The 26,257-nt window shown below is 38.1% G+C and overlaps 1 protein-coding gene across 25 annotated transcripts in view; it reads right to left on the bottom strand.

The window, feature by feature from the left end:
• celf4 (CUGBP, Elav-like family member 4) overlaps positions 1-26,257 on the bottom strand; it is a 117,705-nt gene that overhangs the window by 37,233 nt on the left and 54,215 nt on the right. For 24 of the 25 annotated variants that reach the window (XM_077248680.1, XM_077248690.1, XM_077248692.1 and 21 more), the window contains one exon: positions 25,909-25,991. The exons of the other annotated variant lie outside the window; for it this stretch is intronic. In XM_077248680.1, the coding sequence (XP_077104795.1) occupies positions 25,909-25,991 (83 nt within the window). The remainder of the gene's footprint in view (positions 1-25,908; positions 25,992-26,257) is intronic. 25 annotated transcript variants of the gene reach the window in all.

Here is a 26,257-nt window from a genome sequence, read left to right as displayed (position 1 = left end):
GCCAGCCCCGTTCCCCGTGCAGCAGGGACATCGCTTTCATTATTAATGCTCACAAATTTCACCCAAATTGTGTCCGTGAATTTCTAATGAAGGCCTGGGTCAGAACTCAGGGTGGGGGAATGGAGATGGGGGTGGAAATCTCATAAGCTAGTTTTAATTGTCAGGACAAAGAACATTTGCACTCGACAAAGGACTGCAGTTGCGTACAAGTGTCAGAATCTCAAGTACACTGGCTTTGAAAATTGGAGAACGTTCCAAAAAGTTCTAACTGTTGGCCTGGCAACAAAAACTCTAAATATTACGTTTTAACATGATACAAATCATTTGTACTGAATGTACCAAACAAATTATGCATAATAAATACTATGGACTCTTGCCATGAAAAAGCAAGACTTTAATGACTTTCAAAGCACACTTCAAGCGGTCCACTCAAACTAAACTCTTAGAGGCTATGGGACTCAATTCAGGAAACAAATTATTATAAACCATTTAAAAAGACATTCTTACATAAATGATCACATTTAGTTTATGTAAGAATGGTTTTAGGAACAATTCTATATACAAAAAAATACAGTGAAGTACTGCACCAGTTTATGGACTTAGTATAGTTGTTGGCATGAACGAAATATGGACTGACATCAGTAAGAATGTGTTAAAAAATATACCAATTAGTTATGTTTCGCATTGGATGCCATACAGTAGTTTTCCAGCTAAATTAATTTATGGGGATTATAGCTGTATAATTTCCAACAAATTTTATTTTTGTGCAGAAAAACAGTCAACATTGTTTTTTAAACAACAACAAAAACCCTTAACATTATATGAAAATATAAATATTTATAGCAAACCACCCCTAAACATCATGTTGAAAAATATATATATATTTATTTTGGCTGTTGAATTGTTCCTAAAACCAAATGGAATGTGGTAATTTAGCAAAACAAATGAACAAACTTGGTAACAAAATTCATCTTTCATAAATGAGGCCCATAGCCTCATTCTGAGAGTTTAATTTGAGCAGACATCTTTGGGTACCACTTGCAAAATTTGCTAATTTCATTTTTCTTTTCATAGGCTTTTTAGTTTTGTTCTTACATTTATTTACCACAACGTATAATGAATATCTTCAGTAAAAACTCCTATAATTATATATATATATATATATATATATATATATATATATATATATAAATATATATATATATATATATATATATAAAAGATTTGTGTGCGTACTTCATTTATTCTCTCAATTTATGCAGACTTTGATCTTCTCATGATCAAGCCATAACTAAGAACATCATACTAACGTACTACTCTCACTTTTCTGCAGGATAGTATGCATGGAATACACAGAGAACAAACTATATTTGCCAATGTTTCCCACAATGCAATGTGCTCAAACGAACCTTTCTAATGTGACGCATAAACTGGAAGTAATAATAGCAGTGATTCTAGTGACTGACTTTGGAATAGCATATTAGTCTTACTATTTGCCATAAGTTTATATTATTATATCGCAGAAATATTAAGAGTAGTATGTTAGTATGCTATTCCAAATCCAGCTTATATCTCAAATTTGACCCATTGTTGGATCAGTTTGCCAAATCTATAGAATATAGTGCATACTGAACAGTTTTCAGTTAGTATGCTAGTATTCCATCCGAACACAGCCATTGTTTGCTGACTGACTGCTGGCTCACCGACCTTTTTCATAACCTGAAGAAACCATCCTGATGCGGCGTATCTCTCTCTGAGGTCCCTCTCTCTTTCTCTCGGCAGGCCTGAGGCTCAGTGTGGCCCAGGGGAGGATTGGACTGTCTGTCACAACCAGAAAAAGTCCTGCCTGGCTCTCCCTGCAGAGACCTGGCAAACCACTTACACGGCCAAACAAAAATCAATAGCTTAATGATCCAAAACTGGTAATAGAAAGAGAGAAAAATCCCACACACCCTCTAAAACAATAAAATGTCTTTTGGCAAGTGCAACTCTTTCCTGTTTCTCAGTGTGTGCACACGTGTGCGTGCGCTCACGTAGCTTAACGTATTGATTTACTGATTCCCCCGTTTTTGTCCAGTTTTCTTCTCTATCCCCAATGAAGTATATGGTACTGCAAAGACTCCGGAGACTGCAGTGGGACTCTGAGAGCAAAAAAAATAAAAAAGAGGCTTGTGTCTGCAAGAGCTTTCTTCAGCTTATATCATATGGATTTATTAGCACGGGTCACGACCAAATCAAAACCTTGACCCATCTGCTCACTACAATTTATAAGCATCTAACAGCAGCTAGTGACGGTTTGGCAGGGGATACGCGGATCTTTCCGGGCCTGGGCTCCGGTGACTGCCTGCCTTCCCTGGGTAATTTAGCGATTAGAGGACAGCTCGTACTTAATGATTTATCCCGGGCCAGGCTCTTGTAAAAGATCACAGGGATCTAGTTGTTAGCTTCTGAAAGAGGGTGTACAGGGCCACCGTACTGCACTGCAGTGGGCTGATATAAAACACCGGGACGCCACATGTCTTCAGCAGGACGGGCCTTGAACCGGCCGTAAAGATGATAAGGCTGTTTAGAAACATGACGTAATGGAAGGGGTGACAAAAATGGGGTCGCATATACAGATTTGTGACCACCACATGCAGGCAGAGTTATCATTCTCTCTAGCAAAGCGCACATGTGAAATCTGAGCTCACACAGTAATCTTTTTTAAAAAAATTGCTCTTCCCTCCAAATGAATTCTGGGAAATTTTTATATTTGCTTTGGAATATAGAAAAATTATATAAAATAATATAATATGATTAATATAATATAATATAATATAATAGGGGTGTGCATTGGCACTGCCCTCACAATTCGATTCAATTCTACGATTCATTGCGATGCATTGAGATGCATTGAGATGCATCACAATTCTACTGCACACAAGAAAGGCACATTTTTTATCAGTCACGAGGCAATACAAGCAGTCAGATATCGAACAACAGATTTATTGGCTGCTATGTGTGTATTATAACTCTCCTGTATCTTTAACATAAATGCCATTAAATTAAATTAAATTTAAATCCAAGCTTTGGGTGCGTTTTTGATTACCCGTCTATAGGGCCTGTTCACATATCGCGTCTTTTGCACGCTCAAGTTCGTTATTTCAAATGTAGGCGCGGTATGCGCGCTCATAATGGAAGCGAGGCGGTCGCGGTGCTAGGTGCTTGTTTTTTCCAAGCGCGTCCGCGCCGCATCGAGATAAAAACATCTCAACTTTTCAGAATGCCACAAGCGCACCGTAGGTCAAGTGACAAGAATGGTTTGCTGTAACGGAGAGCGCAGCTGATGGTTGCTTAGCAACGACAGACACCTCCAGAGCGCAACTGCCATAGCGCTTTGGAAAAAGGAGAATGTGGCGCGCCTAGCGTTTTTAAGGCGCTATATGTGAATGGCGCCATATCGCGGTCATCACCCTCCGCCTCAGCCATCTTTATTGTTGTTATTATGCCCCCAGAAGTAATTGAAACTTCAAAACTTCATTGTCCAAGGCGAGAAAATAAACAGTGACACAATCGATTATGGCACTTTGCTGCATCGATGCTGAATCGTACATTTCCCGCATTGCGATGCATCGCTGAATCGATTATTGTTCACACCACTATAATATAATATAATATAATATAATATAATATAATATAATATAATATAATATAATAAGGGATGGCCCGATACCATTTTTTTTCAAACCGATACGAGTACGAGTATTTACATTTGTGTACTTGCCGATATCGAGTACCGATACCGATATTTCTACCGCAAAAGTAACTATAGGCTCCCAGAAAAGAAGACAGAAGACTATTTTAGAACACAGGTTAGAAGACTGTTTTTATTTTCTTCTCTGCTTGTTTTAACAAGTCTAAAAATAAATAATAATGAGTAAAATAATAAATGTATTAACACACAAACCACTGTTAATTTAACATAAAAGCAAGCAGTTACTGCGTGCATGGTCTGACATGACTGAATGCGCCCAAAGTGCGCTCCCTTAATAGTCTAATTCCTAAAAAGCTGACAGTTCATCGCGATCTCTGTTATTATCAATGAAGCTGACTGCACAATGAATCTTTCATAATATCCACACTTTGTTTGTTATAATTAGAGGATTTGCCAGCATACAGAATTCAGCACTGAACAAAAAAGTTTTGAGCAGTGAGGGGAGTCTATCTTAAATGCTTCTGATTAGCCATTGCGTTCAAGAAATCAACACACATGTCTGTGATTGGCTACATCGCTCAACGCTGCAAACATGTTATGAATAGAAACTCTGGCCTGTAAATCGTTTCTATTTTGTTTTAGTTGTTCTTCTTGCTTTTCTGCAACAGATGAATGAAAATCTATTAGTTTTAATATGTTGTATTCATATATATTTCTAGTTTGCGGGAGTCCCGCAAATCGTTTTATTCTCCCGGAACCCGCACACACAGAGTGAGTGCATTACCGCCCGCGCCCGCGCTCGGCCATCAGATCTAGTGCCGCGCCGCACTCTTTTGCGTTGGGAGTGCACGTCCCTATGCCTCAGTTCACCTCGACAAAGCACTCGCGGCGGCCAGTTTCGTTTCGCAAAATGTACGTGGTATCGGGGCGTGGTATCGGCGAATTTTTATGAGTACGAGTACGAGTATATGAGGACAGTATCGACCCGATCCCCGATGCCAGTATCGGTATCGGGCCATCCCTAAATATAATATAATATAATATAATAAAATATAATATAATTGTAATACTTTTATTGAACTCATGTACAGATGGCCAGATTGTAAATATTTAATAATTTAATGACAGACTAATATTTCATATATAATTATATATTATATATTAAAAATTTTAATATTTTAACCCTCTCCCTCTCTCGTGTATATATATATATACGTACATATTTCTTATTGATAAAAAACCTACCCATGATCAATGTCAAAAGTTTGTTATTTGATTAGTGACTTAAAAATGCATCTTCTTTACATTATAATTATAACATTATAATATACATTTTCCTTTTCTTTCCATTTGAATTGTCATATTTGAAAACTTTCAGTGTTAAATTGGATTTTGATTTGGAAAAATGGATTGGAATCCTATATTTTCAATGTGAACTTTTGCAGCCCACATAAATGTACATATATGTGCACATACACATATAAACATAAACAAATGTATAATAACCATTTAAAAAATTGATTCACCCAGGACAGAAAATGCAAAGTCAGAGAGTGCAGAACGAGTCCACAATGTGAGTAGGGTTGTCATGCCGACTTGTTATCCCGAGCGCTCCTCGAGGCAGCTGGGAAATCAGGAGGGGAGGGCTACGGGGACCGAGGCTATTCTTAAACACACAGCAACAGGCAAATGCAATTACAGGCACAGGGAGACAGAGGCCTAATCAAATCAGCAGGGAGGGTAGGCGTGGAGAGCTTGGTGCTGTCGGATGCCTGTAGCTCACGCCTGGAAAAGCTCACCCAGATGCAGACCTCTGCTCTCCAAATGGGGGTGACATGGTGTGGTGCCCGCGTACACAGCGTACACACAAACACAAACCCACAAACAGCTGGCTCTTTTTGTAAGAGGCCAAAAGGTACCCTAATAAATAAATATTTTTATGCCATGTATGATCACATTACAGTTATCAAACCTCCAATGCCTCGAATGTATATACCCACAATAGTTAGTTGTGGTCCTCGAATCTGATTGGTGCAATATCGCACTCCTGGAAGGTCTCTCATCCAGTCTCAGTACTGTCTGGGACTGTCCACTGTTTGTATCACTCCGCTTGTCTCTGCACGTTCTAGACAGGCAGCATTTCTCCCAGTGAAACCGCAATGGACCTTAGTCACGGTAGCGTCACATTTAATTTTTGACAGGAATGAAAATGAGGATGTGAGGGATACAGAATACAGTGCGTTCAATGTACTGTTGTTTAACAACAATCTGATTGTTCAGCTGACGAAACGCCTTTCCAAAACAAAAAACTTACAGTAGACATAAATCATTTGTTAAAGTTGTGAAAATTACATGTTCTAAGACCTTTATATAGTGTGTGCGATTGTAAGGACTGTACGTCTATCCCTCACAGCCTCGTTTTCATCTACATTAAATTCAATAAGGTGTCTAACTATGGCGGAGGAGAAAATCCACTATGATTTTCAAATACTGCTGAGCTTTTAAGACAAGAATTTACTTATGAAGATGACGCCTAGTGAAGAATTTCTTTTTCATCAGCGCACATAGACATGGCAAACTGATTTGTTTTCACCAATTTATGACTTGACCTAGAGAATGAAAGCTATAACAAAGAAAAGTAATTGCACATGCTCGCTCTCTTTCATAATACTACAATACTCTAATACACTAATAACTTCACTGAAGCAGCCCACGCCACGGAAGCTTGTGTTCAAGCAATCAATTTTTTTTTCTTTCTTCATTTTGCATTGCACTACTCTTATTTTGCACTGTTTAATTGCACACAGCAACACTGCAAATTATATATCTCATGCCGGCCCCATAAAACTGAAATCCCCATTAACAGGTGTGGCAAAAAGATAATTTTGGACGCTGTTTCAGAGCCTCTAAATTGCCTGTAAAAGCCTTGCAGCCATTCAGCTGCCCATACTTTAAAATGTTGAATTGACCTCATTGGCCTGTACTGCAAAACAAAAAATGTTAGGTTTTGCTCAAATAGGTTAGAGAAAACAGTAACCTTTGCACATAGCTCTCTAAATGCACTTTCAATGTACTTTCAAAACGTCTTTCTTGCCGTTGTGTGCTTTGTGCTGATAAAGGCCAGGCAAGCACTCAACATGAGTCGACCTCAGTGAGTCACTGCAATCATTTCTCATAATGCATCTTGATAACGTCAACTAATCAAGTATAATAGTGCGCTGTGCCTTACCAGGCGCCTACCTTGTGCTCTCCAGGGCTGGAGAACATCCTTTAACTTTCTTTACTTAGCATGAATGCGTAATAGACTCCTAACCAAGTCCACCCCGAGTGCTTTGGCCTCGATCATCCGCAGAGGGCCCAAGTGTGAGAAGCCTGCTATAGTCAGGCCTGTCTGCTTTCCCCTTTGCGTTAATGAGCAGGGTAATTACTGATGGCCTAACCCTGGCCGAGGGAGCAGGCCTGGATATGTATAGAACCACACACATGCACGCACGCACGTTTTCTTTTTAAATAGAGGACATAGCTCTTTTCCAAAACAGCAATTAATCAAACAGCAATTTGACAAATGCATTTTATCATGTAAGAAATAAAATGCAGCAATTTTTTTTTTATATATATACATATGTATATGTTAGGGGTATAACAATATATCGTGTCACAATATATCGCAATACAAAAACGCAACAATATGTATCATGGATAGTAGGGATGGGCATTCGATTAAATTTTCTTAGTCGATCGTCGGGAGAATTAACGATCGACTATCGATTAATCATTAATATTTTTACATTCAAATTCATTATTTATTTAACTTTTTATAAATTAAAAAATGCAATGAAAATACAAACATACAGTGTGTTTTTCCTCGATTAGATCTTTATTACAAGATGATCAACTTGTGGCAGTAAAACTGGACGTTCGGTTAGGCTAAACTTGAAGATATATGCGCGGCGGTGACGGAACCTGCAGCTGCGAGTTGGCGTTCTTAAACAGAGACCCTCGTTTGTTCCAAAATAATAAATAATAATAAAAAATCATGTTAAACAATAACTTAACCAAAAACATAATAATTCTTAGATCTGACAGGTTTTGTCAAAATGTAACTCAAAACTATCCGAGAACGGAGTCGAGAAAGAGGGTGAGAGATTAGCCTACCTACAGTAACAATCAATTAGGCTAGGCTACTTAACAAAGCCTCATAAAAAATAACTAGTAACTCACATACAACTTCTACACCAGTCTACTGATTTTTGTTGAGAAAGATAAGCATGTTGATGACATGATCTGAGGTCAGACGCGACCGCAACCTGACCGTCAAGCCTCGTTTACACTTTCGCCTGGCTCTGCAGCGCGAGTCTCCGCAGACTGCTCGCGCACCTCCCCAAACAGACGAGGCGTTTATACTCGACGCGCTCGTCTGTGAAACACCGAATACCGCAATGACGTCATTTTTGCCGCGCTCACCTTCGCGCTCGTGCGGACGCGTCGAGTGTAAACAAGGCTTCAGTCCAGCCGCTGAAAACACCCGCTCTGAGGGGACTGACGTTGCCGGGATGCACAGGTACCTCCGCACTAACTTGACCAGCCCGGGGAACACGTTCACTTTCCACTCACACTACGCAACGCAGCAGCATTAGTTTAATGATAATCGATAACAAATTAACCTGATCGACGAAATTCTTAATGATCAATAATCGATCGTCGATTAATCATGCCCATCCCTAATGGATAGTGACAATATGTATCGTGGATAGTTCGCCCCAAAATAAAAATTACCCTGTGAGAAAAAATTCAAGTTTTCAGAGTCAGTACTACATTAAACTACAATATATAATGTTGAATATAATGTTATTTTAAATATATCTAGCAAGTGACAGAGTGCGAGCATATTCATCTACAATAATTCTGTATTTTCAGCTTCAGAAATTATTCATATTTTTATTCTGGTGTCACCATTGTCCAACCCTATTCATTTACACCCCCAATGAAATATAAAATTTAGCATTTAATCAACAGAAATTTTTTTGTTAACCTTTTATCATATGTCTTAGAGTTTCGTGTAATATTGTATCGTGAGTTCAGTATTGTGATATGTATCGAATTGTGACATTAGGGTATCGTAACACACCTAGTATATATATATATATATATATATATATATATATTACTTAATGCACATTTATAATAATACATTATATAATTGCTGAGATAATAATATAATATTTTAAATTAAAACATTTATACATTTATTCAATATAGTTAAGATATTCGGAATATTCAATATTTCACCCATCCCTAAACTGTGTCTGCAGTGAATACAAACCCTCTAAAATCTCGTAGTGTTTTTTCTGTTTGCACTGGGATCTGGGGGTGTATATGACAGAAAGGATCAAAACATTTCCCCCCGAGCAAACAGGCTCAGCTGATGGGAACGCCGTCAAACTTTTACTCTCTCTATGATTAAAACAAGGCCACCCCTGTTCGCTCACCCCTCCCGTTATTAAATTGTGAAGTGCTGTGGAACGCACTGGCCTGTGAACACTCGTCCACATCAGAACACTTCAAACACCACAATCCACAATTAACTGACAAGAGATGGCAATTAGTACGGAGCACAGCAACCCGCATATGCAGTCTCAGCAGTAGAAACAAGGGCCGGTCCCTCAGAGAGGCCACCACGTCTTGTGCTGCTACTTGTTAAGCTAGGGCAGTTTCATAGCTTCGGTAAATCAGAGCCAGCATGCAACGAAGAGCAAAATAACACTGCATTGAGGAGAAAAATGTCGGGTTTCTTTGTACCCTGCTCCCTTCAGTGCGTTTCAGGGCTTTAGACAGCATCTCTACAATGAGCAAACGGCACAAATGTGATATGAAATACAAAAAGCCCACGGCATTCAGTCAGCACTAGTTGCATCCTTTAGAGTGAAATGCACTTAGACATAATTAGAAAAAAATCAAATATCCGAACTGTCCTTACTCCGACCTCATGGAAAGTTTGCTTGAGATCATAAATTCCAATCAAGGGCTTTATAGGACACTCGATAGTTTGATGTGTATAATTCATTACTCAGCTTATTTTAAAACACAAGGTTGCCAAAACACTGCCGCTGTAGGACAAATAAAAACAAGCATCTGTTTTCTTAATATTCCATAGATGAATGTGAATGAATTTACAAGGGCCTGAATTTGCCAATATTGGTTGAATGGAAATAAGCCTGCAAAGTAAATATCCCATCCTATGTTAAAAAGATAATTCAAAACAAAAATAAAATCTGTCTAACCCTTTTGTTCCAGACTTTTTGGACTATTTTTTTTCTTCTTTGCGGTGGAACACAATCTTCCATGCATGGGGACTCTAGTCTATTCAAAAGCACCATAAAATAATCATAAAACTCATTTATATGACCGGTATGATATTACACTCCTTATGAAGTTATACTATAGCTTTGTGTGAGCTTTGTGTGAGAAAGAGACTGATATTTAACTCTTTCCCCATCAGCATTTTAAAAAAAAGTTGCCAGCCAGCGGAAGCGTTTTTGCAACATTTTCACAAAAGTTTCATGGCCCCCACAACATTTTGTTGTATGAATATCTGAACATGCAATATATATAAAAAAAGAACAGACCCTCTGCTTTTAAACAAACTGTTCTATTCTAGCTTCATGCATTCTTTTTTTATTTAGTAAACTTACTCCAAGGATATTCTAGCTGAAATAACGAGAGGTAGAGGAATAGTTCACTCATCTGTGTTTATGATTTTTTTCTTTCTGATTTTCTGAACACAAAAGGCGATATTTCCTGAACTTTCCTATACTGTAGATAAACATATGGCACCTTTTCGAGAATAAAAGAATAACATTTAAGTCCGTATCTACTGAAAATCTTGTGCTCAATTATCACTTATAAACATTCAAATGCCATTAAAAATAAGATTGAGAGCAACTACAGAACACATGATTTTATGAATATAAAATCATGAAAATAAATCAAAGTGTTGTATGGCTTTTGAGAACATGGAATATAAACACATTTTTTGGAAATTCTGCAAAAAAGAAAAAAATCTTTTGTACAACTAAGGACAAAAAGGTGTTGGAACGAAATGACATGACGGTGAGTAAATTATGACAGAATTATAATTTTCATGTGAACTATTTATTCCTTGCACTTTATTTTCCAATACATGTACTTACAGTGTACTTACCCAAGAAAGTACTGGTTAAAATAAGGTAACTACACGGATTAAGATTGGAGGTAAATTTAGGGTTAGTACCTAGTTATTGTAATAACTATACATAGCATAGTGCTACCCATATCTTATTCAAAAGTAGTTCATGGATCTTAACTTGAACCTAAATCCTTTTGGTTACCAGTCCAAATCTCTAAGCCACACTACCAACGAGACTTCATTTGAAGCATTTAAAATGCTCATAATGGTACATAATCCAAGAAAAACTTCTCAGAAAAGGATGTATTATAAGGGATGCACACACACATACATGTGCAAAGACACACACCAGCAACTAGCTTATAATCGCACACACAATGCATCCGGTCTATTTCTGACAGTTAATATGAACAGATGTGGGCCACCTCCTCTCCTCTCTTCTCTCTCACACTTTATATACACAACACCATTTTTCCCAGCACCTGGTGTGCTGTTCCAGATTGTGTGTAAACTGTGATTGAGGCGGGTTTCTAAAAGAGGAGGGAATAGGAGTCATTCCAAAGTTTAATCAAAGAAAAAGAGTGTCTTCATAGAGTCGACTACCCTCCTATAAACATCTGGGCCCCTGTACGGCTCCCAACAGCACGCCTGCTGTTTCATGTGTGAGCCGAAACTCCCGACGGTCTGGGTCCTCCATATGAGACAGTACAAACAGATGAATTAAGAGCAGAGAAAAGAAGAGAGAAAGACAAGGAAATGAGACAGGCGAGTGGGGAGAAATGCAAGGGATTATGGGAGAGAGAGACTGAGTGAAAGAACGACAACAAAAGCGAGGGAGAATGAAAGAGAGGCTGGGGCGAGAGTGTGTGTGTGCAGGATAGCAGAGCTTGTTTAATTCATCAAAACTGGCTTCATAGAGAGTTGTAGATTTAAACTTTAATGAAAGAGCCCTAAAGTCCTGATGTAACAAGATGAAGAGAGTGGGAAAATAAAACGGGGGAACTCAGCAAAAGAACTTGGGAAATACTGGAGAGAAACAATTCCTGTCAATGTCATTATTGTGTGCTAGTGCACACGCACATCCATCCATCCATCCATCCATTATTTACAAAAAAGGAGATGGGTTTATACTGAAAAGAATGGCAATGACAATTTAAATGCTCATGTAAATAGGTTAAACAGGACTGTGAGCAGTTTGCAAAGACTCTTTTTGGTTTTTGTATTGCAATACTACTCAGAAAAGTGGCACAACTGTTTAGAAAATTCTCCCCACAGTCTCTCTCTGTGGTTACCAGCTCATCCTGTTTCAGTCATTGTTCTGAGTTCAATGTGTCAGCAGAACATACTCGCCTGCTGTGACTGGGGAACAGATCACTGTGTGTGTGTGTGTGTGTGTGTTAGTGTGTATGTGTTTTAAGCCAACATGCTTGTGATGGAGGCAGTATGCAAACAAGCATTCACACAGTTTTATCTGCGTCTCTGCTTATCACTCTGTTTGCAGAGACAGCGTTTGTAAATGTGTGTGTGCATTGTCAGTTTTACACATATTCAATCTGACCTCCAAACGATTTTGTCCATTACTGTGCAGAACATAGACACCACTCCCACATTCTTGACAAATGACTTTATGTTACACTTTACAGAAAAAGTTTTTTTTAGTGCTTTTTACCAATATAGCCAGCCATCATTGCCTTATTTTTTATTTTATTTTTTACAAGGGAGATGAGGGCAAATTTATATCTCATTCTCTTTATTTTTAAAAGTTAACTTCTGTACAGATACAAAACGTAAATTCTTGGATACAAAAATTTCAGCCACTGAAAAATATCAACCGAAAATGGCATTTTCGTTTTTTGCCCGAAAGAGAAAAAAGGCAGAACATATATGCCGCCCAGCCCTGCTCCTTACTGTTCAGAGCTCTGGTTTGACACTCGCTCTAACCGTTATCACCGTTGACGCTCCGCTCAATATTCCGCTCTATGTGCGTGTGCTCCGCTCAATCGCTCACAGCCCAAGAGAACACTCCACTCATGTTCCACTCAAGTTCACCGGAAAAGTAAAGTCTGCTGACAGGAAATTGCTGGTAAAATTATGCTACCCTCTCATTCACTGATTCGCTTCCCACTACGCTCAGCTTACATGCTCTGATAGTTTTCTAGGACTATGCATTATTTGGATAATTGGTCAAAAAAATTTATTAAATTTGATTCTGTTGCATAAAACTGAATGAAGAATAATACATTGATATTTAATATTATTTTAATAGATTTTCGGTCCCAATTTTGGTGTGTTACTTTAAATAAAAGTGTGATAATTATATTTTATTGGCTTGCATTTTTAAAAATACATATTCTTTAAAATGATTAAATTTAATTAAAAAGCTGAATATTAATACAAGTATACAAAAGAATAGTTTAAAATAAAAATAAATAATTATATATAAAAAAGACATTTTTGGTTTCAGTTTTCAGCACACAATTTTCCACAATTTTCATTTCGGTGCATCACTAGTCCTGTTCATTCAACACGTTGTCACTTTCCATGACAGCATGCTCCAACTAAGTATGGGGTAAGTTGTCACATCAGGGCTTGCCATTAAGGCTTTTTAGAAAAATCTAGCAGCAAAACAATTAAGAGAAAATGAAATAAATATCAAACCACTGTTTAGGCAAGCCAACCCAATTGACATTTGACTCAAAACCTTAACGTTACTAACAAACAGCCCTAGTTACAACATCCCTGTGTGACGACTAACCCATGTCTCCCCTAACAGTCATTTTTCAAAATTTCGTTTTAAACCCTCCCTTCATATTTCTGCCACTCTGCATTCATTAGTCAGTCTAATTTAGCAGCTGTCCTTAGCGTTTTCCAAGTAGTATCCAGGCCTGTAATGATGTACAGGTTGCACCATCTGTGTGTCAGAGCCCCCGTGTGGCTATGCCTCTCTGTGACTCATCGGTCTGCGCGATCACTGTTGGAGCTGTCGCACGCATCATCATTCTGCGCCGAGGCCAGCGTGCCAAGACTCCGCCGCATGCCGGCATCTCATACATCTCCGACCATCATTTATTTGCCACCAGGCAATTAGAAGACCCAAAAGCCTCAGTGTGGGGTAGGACTAGGTCTCCCTTTTTAATCACCCTTCTTAATGAGTTTCTCTGTTCCGTGTCATAAGCCGGCATCTGTAGCTTCTGCATTTTAATTTTTGCTGCCAGACTTGAACGCAATTCTACGAGCACGGAAAAAGAAAGCCGTTCGGAGTTGGGTTCCTGTCCAAAAACATTACAAGGTTGTCCCATAAGGGGCCAATCCATCAAAGTGATTTTTCTCTCCACCTCCACTCCAGCCCTCTTCTCCTTTGCAACGTAGTCATTTTCTTCTCACTGGGAGTGACATTGATTCATAAAGTACCCTGCTGCAGGTGCCAAGGCACACCAGAGTTTTGGTAGTGTCGTTAAGTTTGAGTGTGCGAGCTTGTGAGAGTGTGGTTCTCTCTATCTTCTCCGCTGAAGCCGAATAGTGTTTAGCCGTACAGTATCAGCAAGGGATGTGTCATATCACAGGGCCAATAGGTCAAGGCTTGAGGTTTCGGAGAGCTGTGACCTTGAGCCGCTGTGCTGATGCAGTGAAAGGCTGCCGATGATCCTCCGGCACTGAGGGGACTTAACCAGGTTCCAAGGGTCTGACAGGAGGACAGGTCTAATCAGAGACCCGGCTCAGAAGGGTAAGACAGCATAATCCGCTCATAGCTCACTCTGCAGAGACAGTAATAAAGCTACAGGACTGACACATGGTGTAGTGTGAATGGCACATGTGGGTAAAGTCAGCATGGATGGTGAAAGAGAGTTAGGGTCATGTGACCATGGAGACACTTTATCAGATTTGGGTAGAGGTGACGTTCGGGAAGGTTATGGCTACTGTGTGATTGATGCAAGTCATGCCGGACGGGGTGTATTTTCACGACTTGAAACTTGCCAAGGCATCATAAAATGTAAAAATATGCAAATTTCCACTGGCTAGTGATCGATAGAATACATTTTTCGAACACACTCGCGCACACACACACTAATCAATATAATTTTTATATATATATATATATATGTATAATTTTTCGAATTCATATATATGATGATATCATATATATCATGTATATTACATAAATGTTTATTTATATAAAATTGTAATTTGTCATTTTTAATTATTTATACTCAATATATAAAATACTGTATACTAAAATGTAAAACAGCTTTCCTATTTACTCGTGCCCTTTTTCTGTGGCACACGAGGAATGATGCAATACACACAAAGCATCAGCTAAACCCCAAAGTGGATTTTTGCTCTCCTTATGTGCTGAAAGCATTCTGTCTTTGTCAGGATGTGAAAAAGAATGCAATTTAAAATTGCCCAACTCATCCAGTTTATTTCGATCAAAATCTCTTGAATCCACATCATGCCACATCATCATGACTACACAACCTCCCAGGAGGACTTGAAGGCAGGAGTAACTCAGCAATGTTTTTAGCACAAATGCTAATGCAGGATGTTAATCAACACTATGCTAATGCACCTCTCGACTAATAATGGACCTGAGAAAGCGCTGTCTCTTCACTGAGGGCTGGACTTCACAAATCAGATGGGAGTTAAACAAAAGAGAGAGGGGAAAAGAGTTAACAGAAGTTGACACATCTGACGTCCAGAGCTGTTAAATCACTTTCGGATAGGAGGAGGGGTGTAAGCAAAGGGTTGTAAGTGACGAGACGAGAGAAAAAGCGAGAGAGACTGAGTGAGAAAGACATTGTCCTGCCATGCGGAAAGGTGAAGAGTGAAAGAGTGTGCAGGAGAGGAGACCTAGTTTGTGGTGAACTTCACAGAAGAAGCTGAATAGAAGCTGTATATCATACTCCTGATTGTTATTAAATGAACGTGATGTGATATTGATAAGTTATCAATAAAACACAGTGCCAGATATGTGCACGCAATAATAAAAGCATCAAGTCTAGATTCCACTCACAAACGTGTGCGCACACATACAGGCTTCTGACTGGCTAACCGAGAGGACGCTCGCGGCAGGAAGTCAGAGCAAAGTAGAAGCCTCATTGAGCACAGTCTGGCAGTTTGAACACACAGCATCAAGAGCACACAATCGCAGACAGACCAGAGCTGAATGGGTTACACATTTAAGGCCAGAGACCACTAGAAACTGATGAACTGACGTTTAAACATATTTGTAATTTTCTATAAACTCATAACATAACACAAAACTGTGCAGTACGTTCAGTGCAGATTATAATCAAACAGCACGAAACGCATTACAAACGAGTTATGCGTGAGAAATCAGTGCTCTGTTCCAAAACATAGTGAGCTGCCTACCCAGACATCATTTTAAAGCATCATATAAGCACACTTACAACATGTAAGCTGTTATTAATAAAGGCCTTTGCCTTCGTGCTTATTTCTGGGTAAATTCTACAGCATTGTGGTATCTTTTGAAGTCAATCCCAGAATGCATTTCGACAAGCTCAGTAAAAACATTAATCAAGATGGTGAATGAGTCAAGAGAAATTTATGTAAAAAAAATCCGATCATTATATATTTTTTAATTATATTTTTATATCCATTCATCCAATCCATCCATCCATCCATCTTTTTAAATATATTGTGAAATGTTACAATTTCAAATAACCATTGCCTATTTTACTATATTAGAACAATTTCTTCTTATCGTCAATGTTTAAAATAGTTGTGCTGCTTAATATTTTTGTGGAAACTGGGATACATTTTCAGGATTCTTTAATTAAGTGAAAGTTCAAAAGAACAGAATTTACTTGGAATAAATTTTTTTTTTCTTAATCAATAAAATCTATATATTGTTATTAAACAGCACAAAACGTATCTCTCTCTTACACACACACACACACACACACACACACACACACACACACACACACACACACACACACACACACACACACACACACACACACACACACACACACACACACACACACACACACACACACACCTATGTTGTTCTTTATCTGACAGGATGCTTCCTTAAAATACAGCTTGTTAAAACCACAACATAGAACAAACAACTGTCCATGAAGCAGTGCTCAGGAAGAAAATGGCACAACAACGCAAGAGATATGAAGCAGTGAGCAATCCAAAGTACTGCCTCAGAAATGAATAAGAGACACCCCTTATAGCTCATAGAAAAAGAGGACAATATAAAGAAACAGAATAAGCTAAGAGCCAGGAGACATAGAAATAGATGGAGGGGAAAAGGAAACAGGGATGGAGGGAAGAACAAATAGAGCAGGAGGCTTAGATGTCTGCCAAGCTGCCTGGACACACTCTGGCCTGATATCTCCGAGCCTCTATCCCTTCACCCCTCCTCTTCTGTGGCCACGAAATCATGATTTAACAAACACTACTTCCTCCTGCCGCCCATCCCTGAATGACACCATAGCAAAACACACACTGAGAACCACACGTAGTGAGTGTATTTAGAGCATGCAAAATCTACTGTCTCCTCAACTCTCCGCCCTGAAAGAGTGAGAGAGAGGGGGGGGGGGGGGGGGCAAGTACAGCAGGAGAACAGGAAGAAAGGGACAGGATGACACAGCAAATGTGTGACAGACAGCAAAAGAAATTAAGTGTGGTTGGAAGTGATGAGAAATAACTGGGCAGAGACAAGGGAACAACGGCAGGTGAAATAACGACAGAGGAGACAGGAAATGAGCGCAGATTGACAATGACAATTAATAAATATGTAAATCAATTTAGGGAGAAATAAAGTCCAAATAATTCGCCTCCACAGGTAAAGCTAGTACTGTCATAAAAAATTGCTAAATATGTAAAAAGTAAATAATAAGTAATTAATAGGGCTAAATAAATACATTTTGTTTAAACAGTATCTCACTTTTGCATAAAGAAATACCTGTTTAAGTGCTGTATGATCCACTACCCACATGCAGCAGTGTCAAATTCAGAAAATTCTTTGACTCCTGAAAAGATGAAAGATTTCCAATTGACTAACAGCTTCAAGAATAAAGGCCAACACAGAGGGAACCTGAACAGTGAGAAAACAGGTGAGAAACAGACAGCAGAAAATAGAATGAGTGAGAGAGTGTGTGAGAGAGAGAGTGAGAGAGAGAGAGAGAGCGAGAGAGAGAGAGAGAGAGAGAGAGAGCGAGAGAGAGAGAGCGAGAGAGCGAGAGAGAGAACGTGTGTCTGAATCCAGCACCCTGGACAGCACCTATCGATCGTCTCCCAGCACACATCACCACAACTTTCACAGATTGCTATTGAGAAGTGACCTGTAATGCAATTACGGCCCAATGCAGAGCCGAAGTGGCCATCAATAATTAAAAGGCAGCCAAGTCGTGGCCTGCAATTGTGTTTTTATTCCCGCGTCGCTGTTGTTGTTGTGTCCGCTTGCTCCGGCTACCAAACTGTTGCGCCACCGGGGCTCCAATAAGATTGTGAAAATGCATCCTTCAATTCAACCAATCTTATCAGACAAATGTCCACCGCTGTAAAGTTTACCATTCCGCCGGCATATGGCTCCGACCACAGCACAGGCGAATTAACCAGCAACAAATCACCACACGCTACTGCTGTCTGCTCGACGAGGCTATTATGAGCGGATATGTCAACGTACCTATTGTCTCATCCGCTCCGGGCGCCCGCACAGTGTTTAGATGAAGTCAGCACGACATCGGCTGCAAAAGGAAATTTGTATTTTTTTCCTCCTTCCTGGGCCTGTGTGCTGTCACAAGCATTTTTCACACTGAATTCTCGATATAGAGCGTCTCTTCCGTATTACATAATGTTGTAATCAGTACAGCAGGCCCCCACAGTGGAGGCAGCGAGCTCTACAAGTTGAGAAGAAGAGCATCTATTTTTCACGACGACAGACGAGTATCTGTCAAAACGTCTCTCTCAGCAACGGATTCGCAGGTTTAATCACTGTGAGCTGTGAGTGAGTGATTACGTAAGGACTGTGAACTCACAGGTGATTAGGAGTAAGGTTCTCTTCCAAGGAGGAGGTCAATTCAGAAGACATTTCACCCCAAAATCACAAACTGAAAATACATTTTGCATTAAGAAAATTTAGACCATAATGATATTTGGAATTGTGAAATTTTCATGACAACTGCACACATCAATCTTATATACAGTATTCCACATACTATATACCACAACTATGGTTTTCATTTTTAATTAAATTATCATAATATGGTAGTACAAGAAACACAGCCATTATGTTTATATAATTCAGCCATTATTTATAAATATTTTACAATTTAATCTTTTTTTTTTTTACTGCAATGAGGATTGCTGGAAAAAAAATGCTTAATTATCATTTTAAAACGTCACATATTAAAACATCCTAAAAGATTTCTTTAGCAATATATATATTGTTTCAGTCAAAAGTTTGGACACTTGCCTTTAATTTATATTTCTTATGATCCTTTAAGCTTAAATGCTTGAAATTATCTTTGTAAATATAAATACAGTATACACTGCCATTCAAAAGTTCGGAGTCTGTAACATGTTTTTTAAAATATTTTTTAAGTCTATTGTGAATTTATTTTATTTGAATACATTTTAAAATGTAATTTATTCCTATGATGTCAAAGCTGAATTTTCAGCATCATTACTCCAGTCTTCAGTGTCACATGATCCTTCAGAAATCATTCTAATATGCTGATTTGGTGATAAAAATTTCTTCTTATTATCAACATTGTGTTGCTTAATATTTTTTGAGGAAACGGTGATACATCTTTTCAGGATTCAATTTAATAGGATTTAAAAAACGCATTTATTTGAAAATGAAATTTTTGTAACATTATAAATAAATGGAAGGTCATGACATCATTCCCACACTTCAATTTGAGTTATTTTTAAATTTAATTTTGTAATTTACATTATTTTCTAATTACTCTAAAATATGAAAGATAGTTATAATAATATTATAGTAATCTTTTACTTGTAATGTAAGATTAACGCAACAAGTTTCTGTAAATGAATACAGCAATTACTTTAGTTTAAAACACAACCCATTCAAAGGTCTTCATACTCCCCTTTTCCCCGGACCTCTCTTGGGGATCAGGTAAATATTGACCAGTCGGCAGACTTATTGAAAGAGCTGCCACAAAAGTAGGTTGCGCTGTTGGTCAATGGTATGGATCTCTGGGTCTGTAGCACATCACACACAATCGCAAGAGAGAGAGGGAGAGAGAGAGAAATAGAGAGAGAGAGAGAGAGAGAGAGAGAGAGAGAGAGAGAGAGAGAGAGAGAGAGAGAGAGAGAGAGAGAGAGAGAGAGAGAGAGAGAGAGAGAGAGAGAGAGAAGTAAGTAAATGAACAGAAATCAGAGCAAAGAGCCTAATTCTGTCCTTCTTTCTTTCTTCCATCCCTTCATGTGTTTCAATCCTCTCTTTCACCCCTCCTCTTTTCCCATTTCATCTCTGTTCCTGGAGGCACGGCACAGGCTCATATCAGAGATCAGAGCTGCTGAAGGTGTGTGTGTGTGTACACCTTTATGAGTTACAAAATGATGTATTGATCCACGTTGTGCTTCCTTATCCACAGACTGTCAGCATGTACTATCATTGGTCAGTGGACAGTCCATTTATGCGTTTGAGAGTATGAATGTGTGCTTTAAAATAATTTTTTTAAGTGGGTGTCTGCATTTTTTCGTCTCGATATATGTGCGTGTACGTGGGAGGTGAGGTAGGTTTATCTTTGGGTATGTTCAGAATGGAACACTAACTATTTCTGAAAGAAAATAGCATGCAGTGTGTATACAGTGCATTCTGTTCCAGTCTTCTGTATGTGCGAGTATCCGAATGATGCAACATTTGCCAGAACGTGCAACCAGAGTGCACTGTGTGAAATACTGAATCCCATAATGCAATGCGATCAACTTGACATTTTACAGCATTCTGACAAATGAACAAGAACAATGTTGTGGTGAGGAGAAGGGCAGGGCCGAGAGCCGTGATAGTGATTGTTAAAGACCAGCGGAAACACATCAGTCTCGAGTCCCATGGAGGAGCTCCGGAAGAATAAAAGGAGGAGTGATGGCAGTGGAAGACGAGAGAGAGTGCCAGGCTTGGGATATTTATGTTGTGTTTTATTATGCTTATGCTGCAGTTGTCCGTGAGGGGCTGACGCTTACTTTTAATTTGTTGTTTGTTAATTTTGTTATTAAACTTACATTGAATGCTCGCCAGTTCCTGCCTCCTTCTTCTGTGAATCTCGAACTTTATAAAAAATATCAGCTGAGATTTCTTTTGACTTCATTATTTGATCGACAAAATGGGATTAAAAATAACTAACTAAAAATAACTGGTTTTACTTATAGGGTAATAACTGGATGGTGCTTGCTTAAATTAAGCATGCATGTCAATTTGACAATGATGTAGCTGTTTGAAATGTTCTTTTAAAATTATAGCATATACTATGCAACGTATACCAGTAGTATTCCATTTTGAACGTAACCATGGCGTATCTGTGAAGCCTTGCCACAATGAGCATTGCAGCTTGAGTCTCCTGCAAATATTTTTTACATGAATATTCATCCACATGAATGCGTATTTGTGAACATTTTGCATTTGTGTGCGTTCCAGTGAGTAATAGCTGCCCCGTTTGTACTCGTGCGTGTGTGTGTATTTAAACGTGAGGGAGAGAGCGGCCGTGGGTGTGTACACACACCCTCCTGCTGATGAGGCCCAGTGCCAGAATCAATAGAGTATAGTAGAGTGTAGTACGAGAGAGAGGCCGGAAGAGATTTTAATAAATACAGTGTGCATGAGAGCATGGCCTGACTTGTCACTGCAATCACCCCAAACGGAAAAAAAAATCTCCCCTTTTTATAATCTATATATATGAAACACAATATTATAGCTTCAAAATCTGTCATCTTTTAAAATAGTTTTTAGTATTTACTACAGATTAAAACTACAGGTTGTATGTTAGTATAGTTTTTTTTACATACTTACAAAATGTTTGCAATCACAGGAATCAATTATATCAATGTAATATTTTAAAATATATTAAGACAGAAAAATAGTTATTTTAAAATTTAAAATATTAAAAAATGACAGTTTAACATGTCACAAATACCGCAGAAACTGTCAGAAATTACATTTTAAAAGGGCCATATCTTAAGGAAACAGGATTTTCTTTGTTCTTTTTGATGTAATACCACTGGCAAAATGGCCTTCCAATAAAACTTGGCAACCTATGCAGTAGAAAGGCAAAAAAAGAAAAAGAAAAAAAGGAATTGGTGCTACCTGACCAGAGAAAAACAGAGAAGAGTCTTCCCTTTTGCCAAATAGGAAGGAAAACGTCCAAGGCCACGCCCACCAGTCTGCTATGGATATGCTTACCATCAAATAGCGCCTTGCTTTAGTAGAAAATACTTAGCAAACTTTTAGTTACAATGGTGTCAACTTTTATTGTTCCTGGGTGCAATGACGTTTAGTGGGAGCGAGTTATTTTTGGTTTCCAGCAAGTTGCAGTCAGTGGCTAAGGCTGCAAAGAATCATAAATACGGAGAGAACGCCGAGACGGAAAATCTATTTGGAAATGGAAAATCATCCAGTCTGAAATGTTGACCATTTTTGTAGTTAATATTTCAAACCGGATGACTACACACACACAGTGTTTTAGGGCAAACAGAGGAGAAAAACTGAAAGAAACCGTCCAACCCAACGAAGCAAAATGCCGACACGTACAGGTAAGAAATAATCTGAAATATAATCTGTAGTTTTCACGAAAACCCTGTAGCTGTAAAAAGGACTTTTGCTGACAAATAAATGTGAATTTCTCGGTCCAGGTAGCATGAAGAACGAGTAAACACTGTTGATTTACATATACTAACGACACTGTAAAAATACAAAGAGGGTTGAAAATCTGTGAAGTTACACTTTGAGCTTCAGTTCCGATATGTGCAAAATGTTATTCAAAAAAAGAATCAATCCTGAATCATTTACAAATAAAAGTCTTAAAGATACGGTACCAAAACAGCTGGTATATTTGTAAAGGTTAGAAAGGGTGCAAAATTGCTTTTATAAAACTGAATTAAGACTGTTAAATAACGTTATGCAAAATATAAAAGTGTAGAATATAGCCCTGAAAATATGACAAATGATAATATACCTACATGTAATAACCCAGAAAAAATATAAGGTACAAACAGCTGATTTTCTGTATCATACCAGTAGGTAATACGCCTTAAACCAAATTACACCTATAAACACTATATTATTTTCTATATTCTTTATAGCTGCAATATTGTGATGTCAAATACGGCAGAAATGCTCGATAAGCACAATATAAATGCTTGTGCAATTTTAGTCAGAGTGGATCCCGTACAAAACAAAAGAAACTGTCACAGAAAGTCAGGCTAACAGGCGCTAATGTGTTTTTCATCATTCATTTGGAGCGACTGAAGGTCCAAGAACAGCCCACTCTTTTTGGCTCTTTTTATCTCTTCGAGACTTGAACTTGGGAGGCCTTCTTGCACTTGACAGAACTTTCTAACATAAAAACCACTTTCCTAAAAACCATCAAGCTGTCAAGTGAAGTGGAAAAATGAGAGAGATTACTGCATAAAGGCCGAGAAGGGGGACAAAGAGAAAGAAAGGAAAAGAGATGGAGGATAGCTCAAGATTCTCCTGCAGATGAAACACATAAAAGGTTCCAATGACTTTTTCATCACTTCAGACTTATTTATTCTTCTTTCTCTCGCTGTCTCTCTTTCTTTGTTTACTTAAGCATTTATTATTCACACTAAAAATGTGTCACTCAATTTCGAAAGTGGCCACGATGGCTTATTCTACAAGAATGTGTATTCTATCCCCTAAACCTAACTCTAATCCTAACTGATTTACTTTAACAACATGACATGAGTATTTGTATTTCCTATTGACAGCATTGTTATTTATTTAGTATTTGTAAACATTTTAAGGAACTCTTAATACTAATGTAATTAATGTCTAATAAAGGTCGGTTTAAAGCACTTAATTAATGATATTTTCCGATATTTCGTGACCTAATCTAAAGTGAGAACTAATTACGGTTAATAAGTTGTTAGCAAAGCATTATCTAACTCTTTATATATGAGCTAATTATACAATAATAATTAGATAATTACAGTGACATTGAACGGAGAACTCACTGTTTGTATATAGTCTACTAATGTATTAACTACAGTTTATAAAATATTAATATAAATTAATTATACTATAAATTAATTGACTATAATAGTTTGCACATGATTTGTATACTTACTATAAAGTGTTACCAGATCAATATCAATATGAGCTCAAACATTTCTCATTAAATTCTCCCAAACTCAAATGATCTCAGCTGTACTATCCACATTGATTTCACAGCTTTACTCATACTATTAGTCTCATTTACACCTTTTTACATCTACAGTATTAAGGAAATATAGGAGAAACATCAGAGAAAAAGACAACCAAGAACTCTATTAAGTCTCCTGAGCTCTGAATGAGTAAACCGAGCGATAAAATGTTCCTCTGGGTAATTAGTATTCCTATGAAACATTTGTGATAGGCAGAGCCTTCGATTGAATTCATTTGCTGCTGCTGCGTTTGCATTTCGTGCAAATAGATGTGCTCATAATAAGACGATCAAGGGTTTTTCTTATTACAGTCAACATCTAACATGATGACTTACATGCTCATGGCGGGATGGGGGCGGATGAACGAAACGTGTAAGGCTGTGTGCGCGCTTTTACAGAGTGAATATTCTTTGCACTAAAAGAAAGGAAGTGGAACTACAGCAAAGTGACTCCCCTTGCATTCAACATCTATGATGTCATAATCACTCGCATCAAAGGCATTCCGTTCGCCACGGCAACTGTCATTCTCCCTGGAGGCGTCATTAAAACAGAACACACCAAACTGAGCTGAGCAAGAGCTTACGGAGAAACTTCAAAACACACACACACACACACACACTGCAACCAAACGATGTTAGAGCGGGACAGCAAGTTTGTACTGAACCTAAAAAGGAGTGACATAGTAATACATTCACATACACATACACACACACACACACACACACACACACACACACACACACACGTGCCTGCAGACATTCATACGGCACGATCGCACATACACACATGCTCAGAGACACTAAAAGACACTATAAATAGGCCAGCTCTAATGTGGTGCTGTGTAGTTCTTGCCCTTGGGTACAAGGCTCTTCCAGAAAGAAAGAGAGAGAGAGAGATGGAGAGGAAAAGGAAGGAAGAGTATGTGAAGCGAGGGAACGGGATTGAAAATGCAAGCCAAAAAAGAAGAGTTAGCGCTTTTTGAGGGCTATCTTTTTGAGATATGCGACAGAAAATACACAGAAATAAATCTTCTAGCCAAACCTGCATACAATGTGTTTAAATGTAAAATGTATTACAATTAAATTTGGGTAGTTGACACATAGCACTGCACTTTTTTTTTATTTGATCAAAGTATAGTAAAACACTAATATTTTGAAATATTTTTTACAATTTAATTTATAAAATATATAAAATAACAGTTTTCTGTTTTAATAGATTTTAAAATGAATGTATAAAATACATTTAATTTATTCCTGTAATGACAAAGCTGAATTTTAAACATCATTACTCATCATTACTCATCAACTTACTAAATCATTCTAATATGCCGATTTCTTATTATTATCAATGTTGAAAACAGTTGTTCTGTGTAATATTTTTGTGGAAACAGTAGCACATTTTCAGGTTTCTTTAAACAGAAGGATCAAAAATATTTTGTAACATTTTAAACATATTTACTGTACTTTGGATCAATTAAATTCATCCTATAATGCACCCTGAATTAATATAAGCTATAAAAATAACACCAAAATGCATATAATAATATGCTATGACAGCATGTCACATGGAAAACTTCCCAAAAGTATTTTATGCCAACCACCCACTTGTTGTAGTGTGCATGTGTTTTTTTGCATGTTTATGTTTGTGTTTGACCGTGATGACCTACCCCAGGTAGCGTCTTCTGCTCGTGAAGCGCGGTCTGAGCTTTTAGCGCCGATTCTCTTGCACAGTATGTGAGGAAGGCACAGCCTGAGAGAGGAAACAACAGAGACAGAGATAAATTAAAGACAGGTCAGAGAGGTTGAGACACAAGCAGGTGTCCGTTTGAATGGAGCTGGGCTCTCTACCTTCATATTGTTTTTGCCAAACCAGGAAAGAAAAACACCATTATTACATTTGTGTAGCAGACACAGAGACATAAAAGAAAGAAGAGAGATGAATACTTTCTCAGCCCATGCCCAGAGCCATAGACACTTATGCTCCCCAGAGATAGACAGAGAGAGTGCGCAAATACA

Source organism: Siphateles boraxobius, unplaced genomic scaffold, assembly GCF_051911475.1.
Source record: "Siphateles boraxobius isolate OS27281-9 unplaced genomic scaffold, OSU_SipBor_1 11, whole genome shotgun sequence".
NCBI lineage: Eukaryota > Metazoa > Chordata > Actinopteri > Cypriniformes > Leuciscidae > Siphateles > Siphateles boraxobius.
The sequence above is the reverse complement of the archived record's forward strand: the minus strand, read 5'-3'. Positions and strand labels throughout refer to the sequence as shown.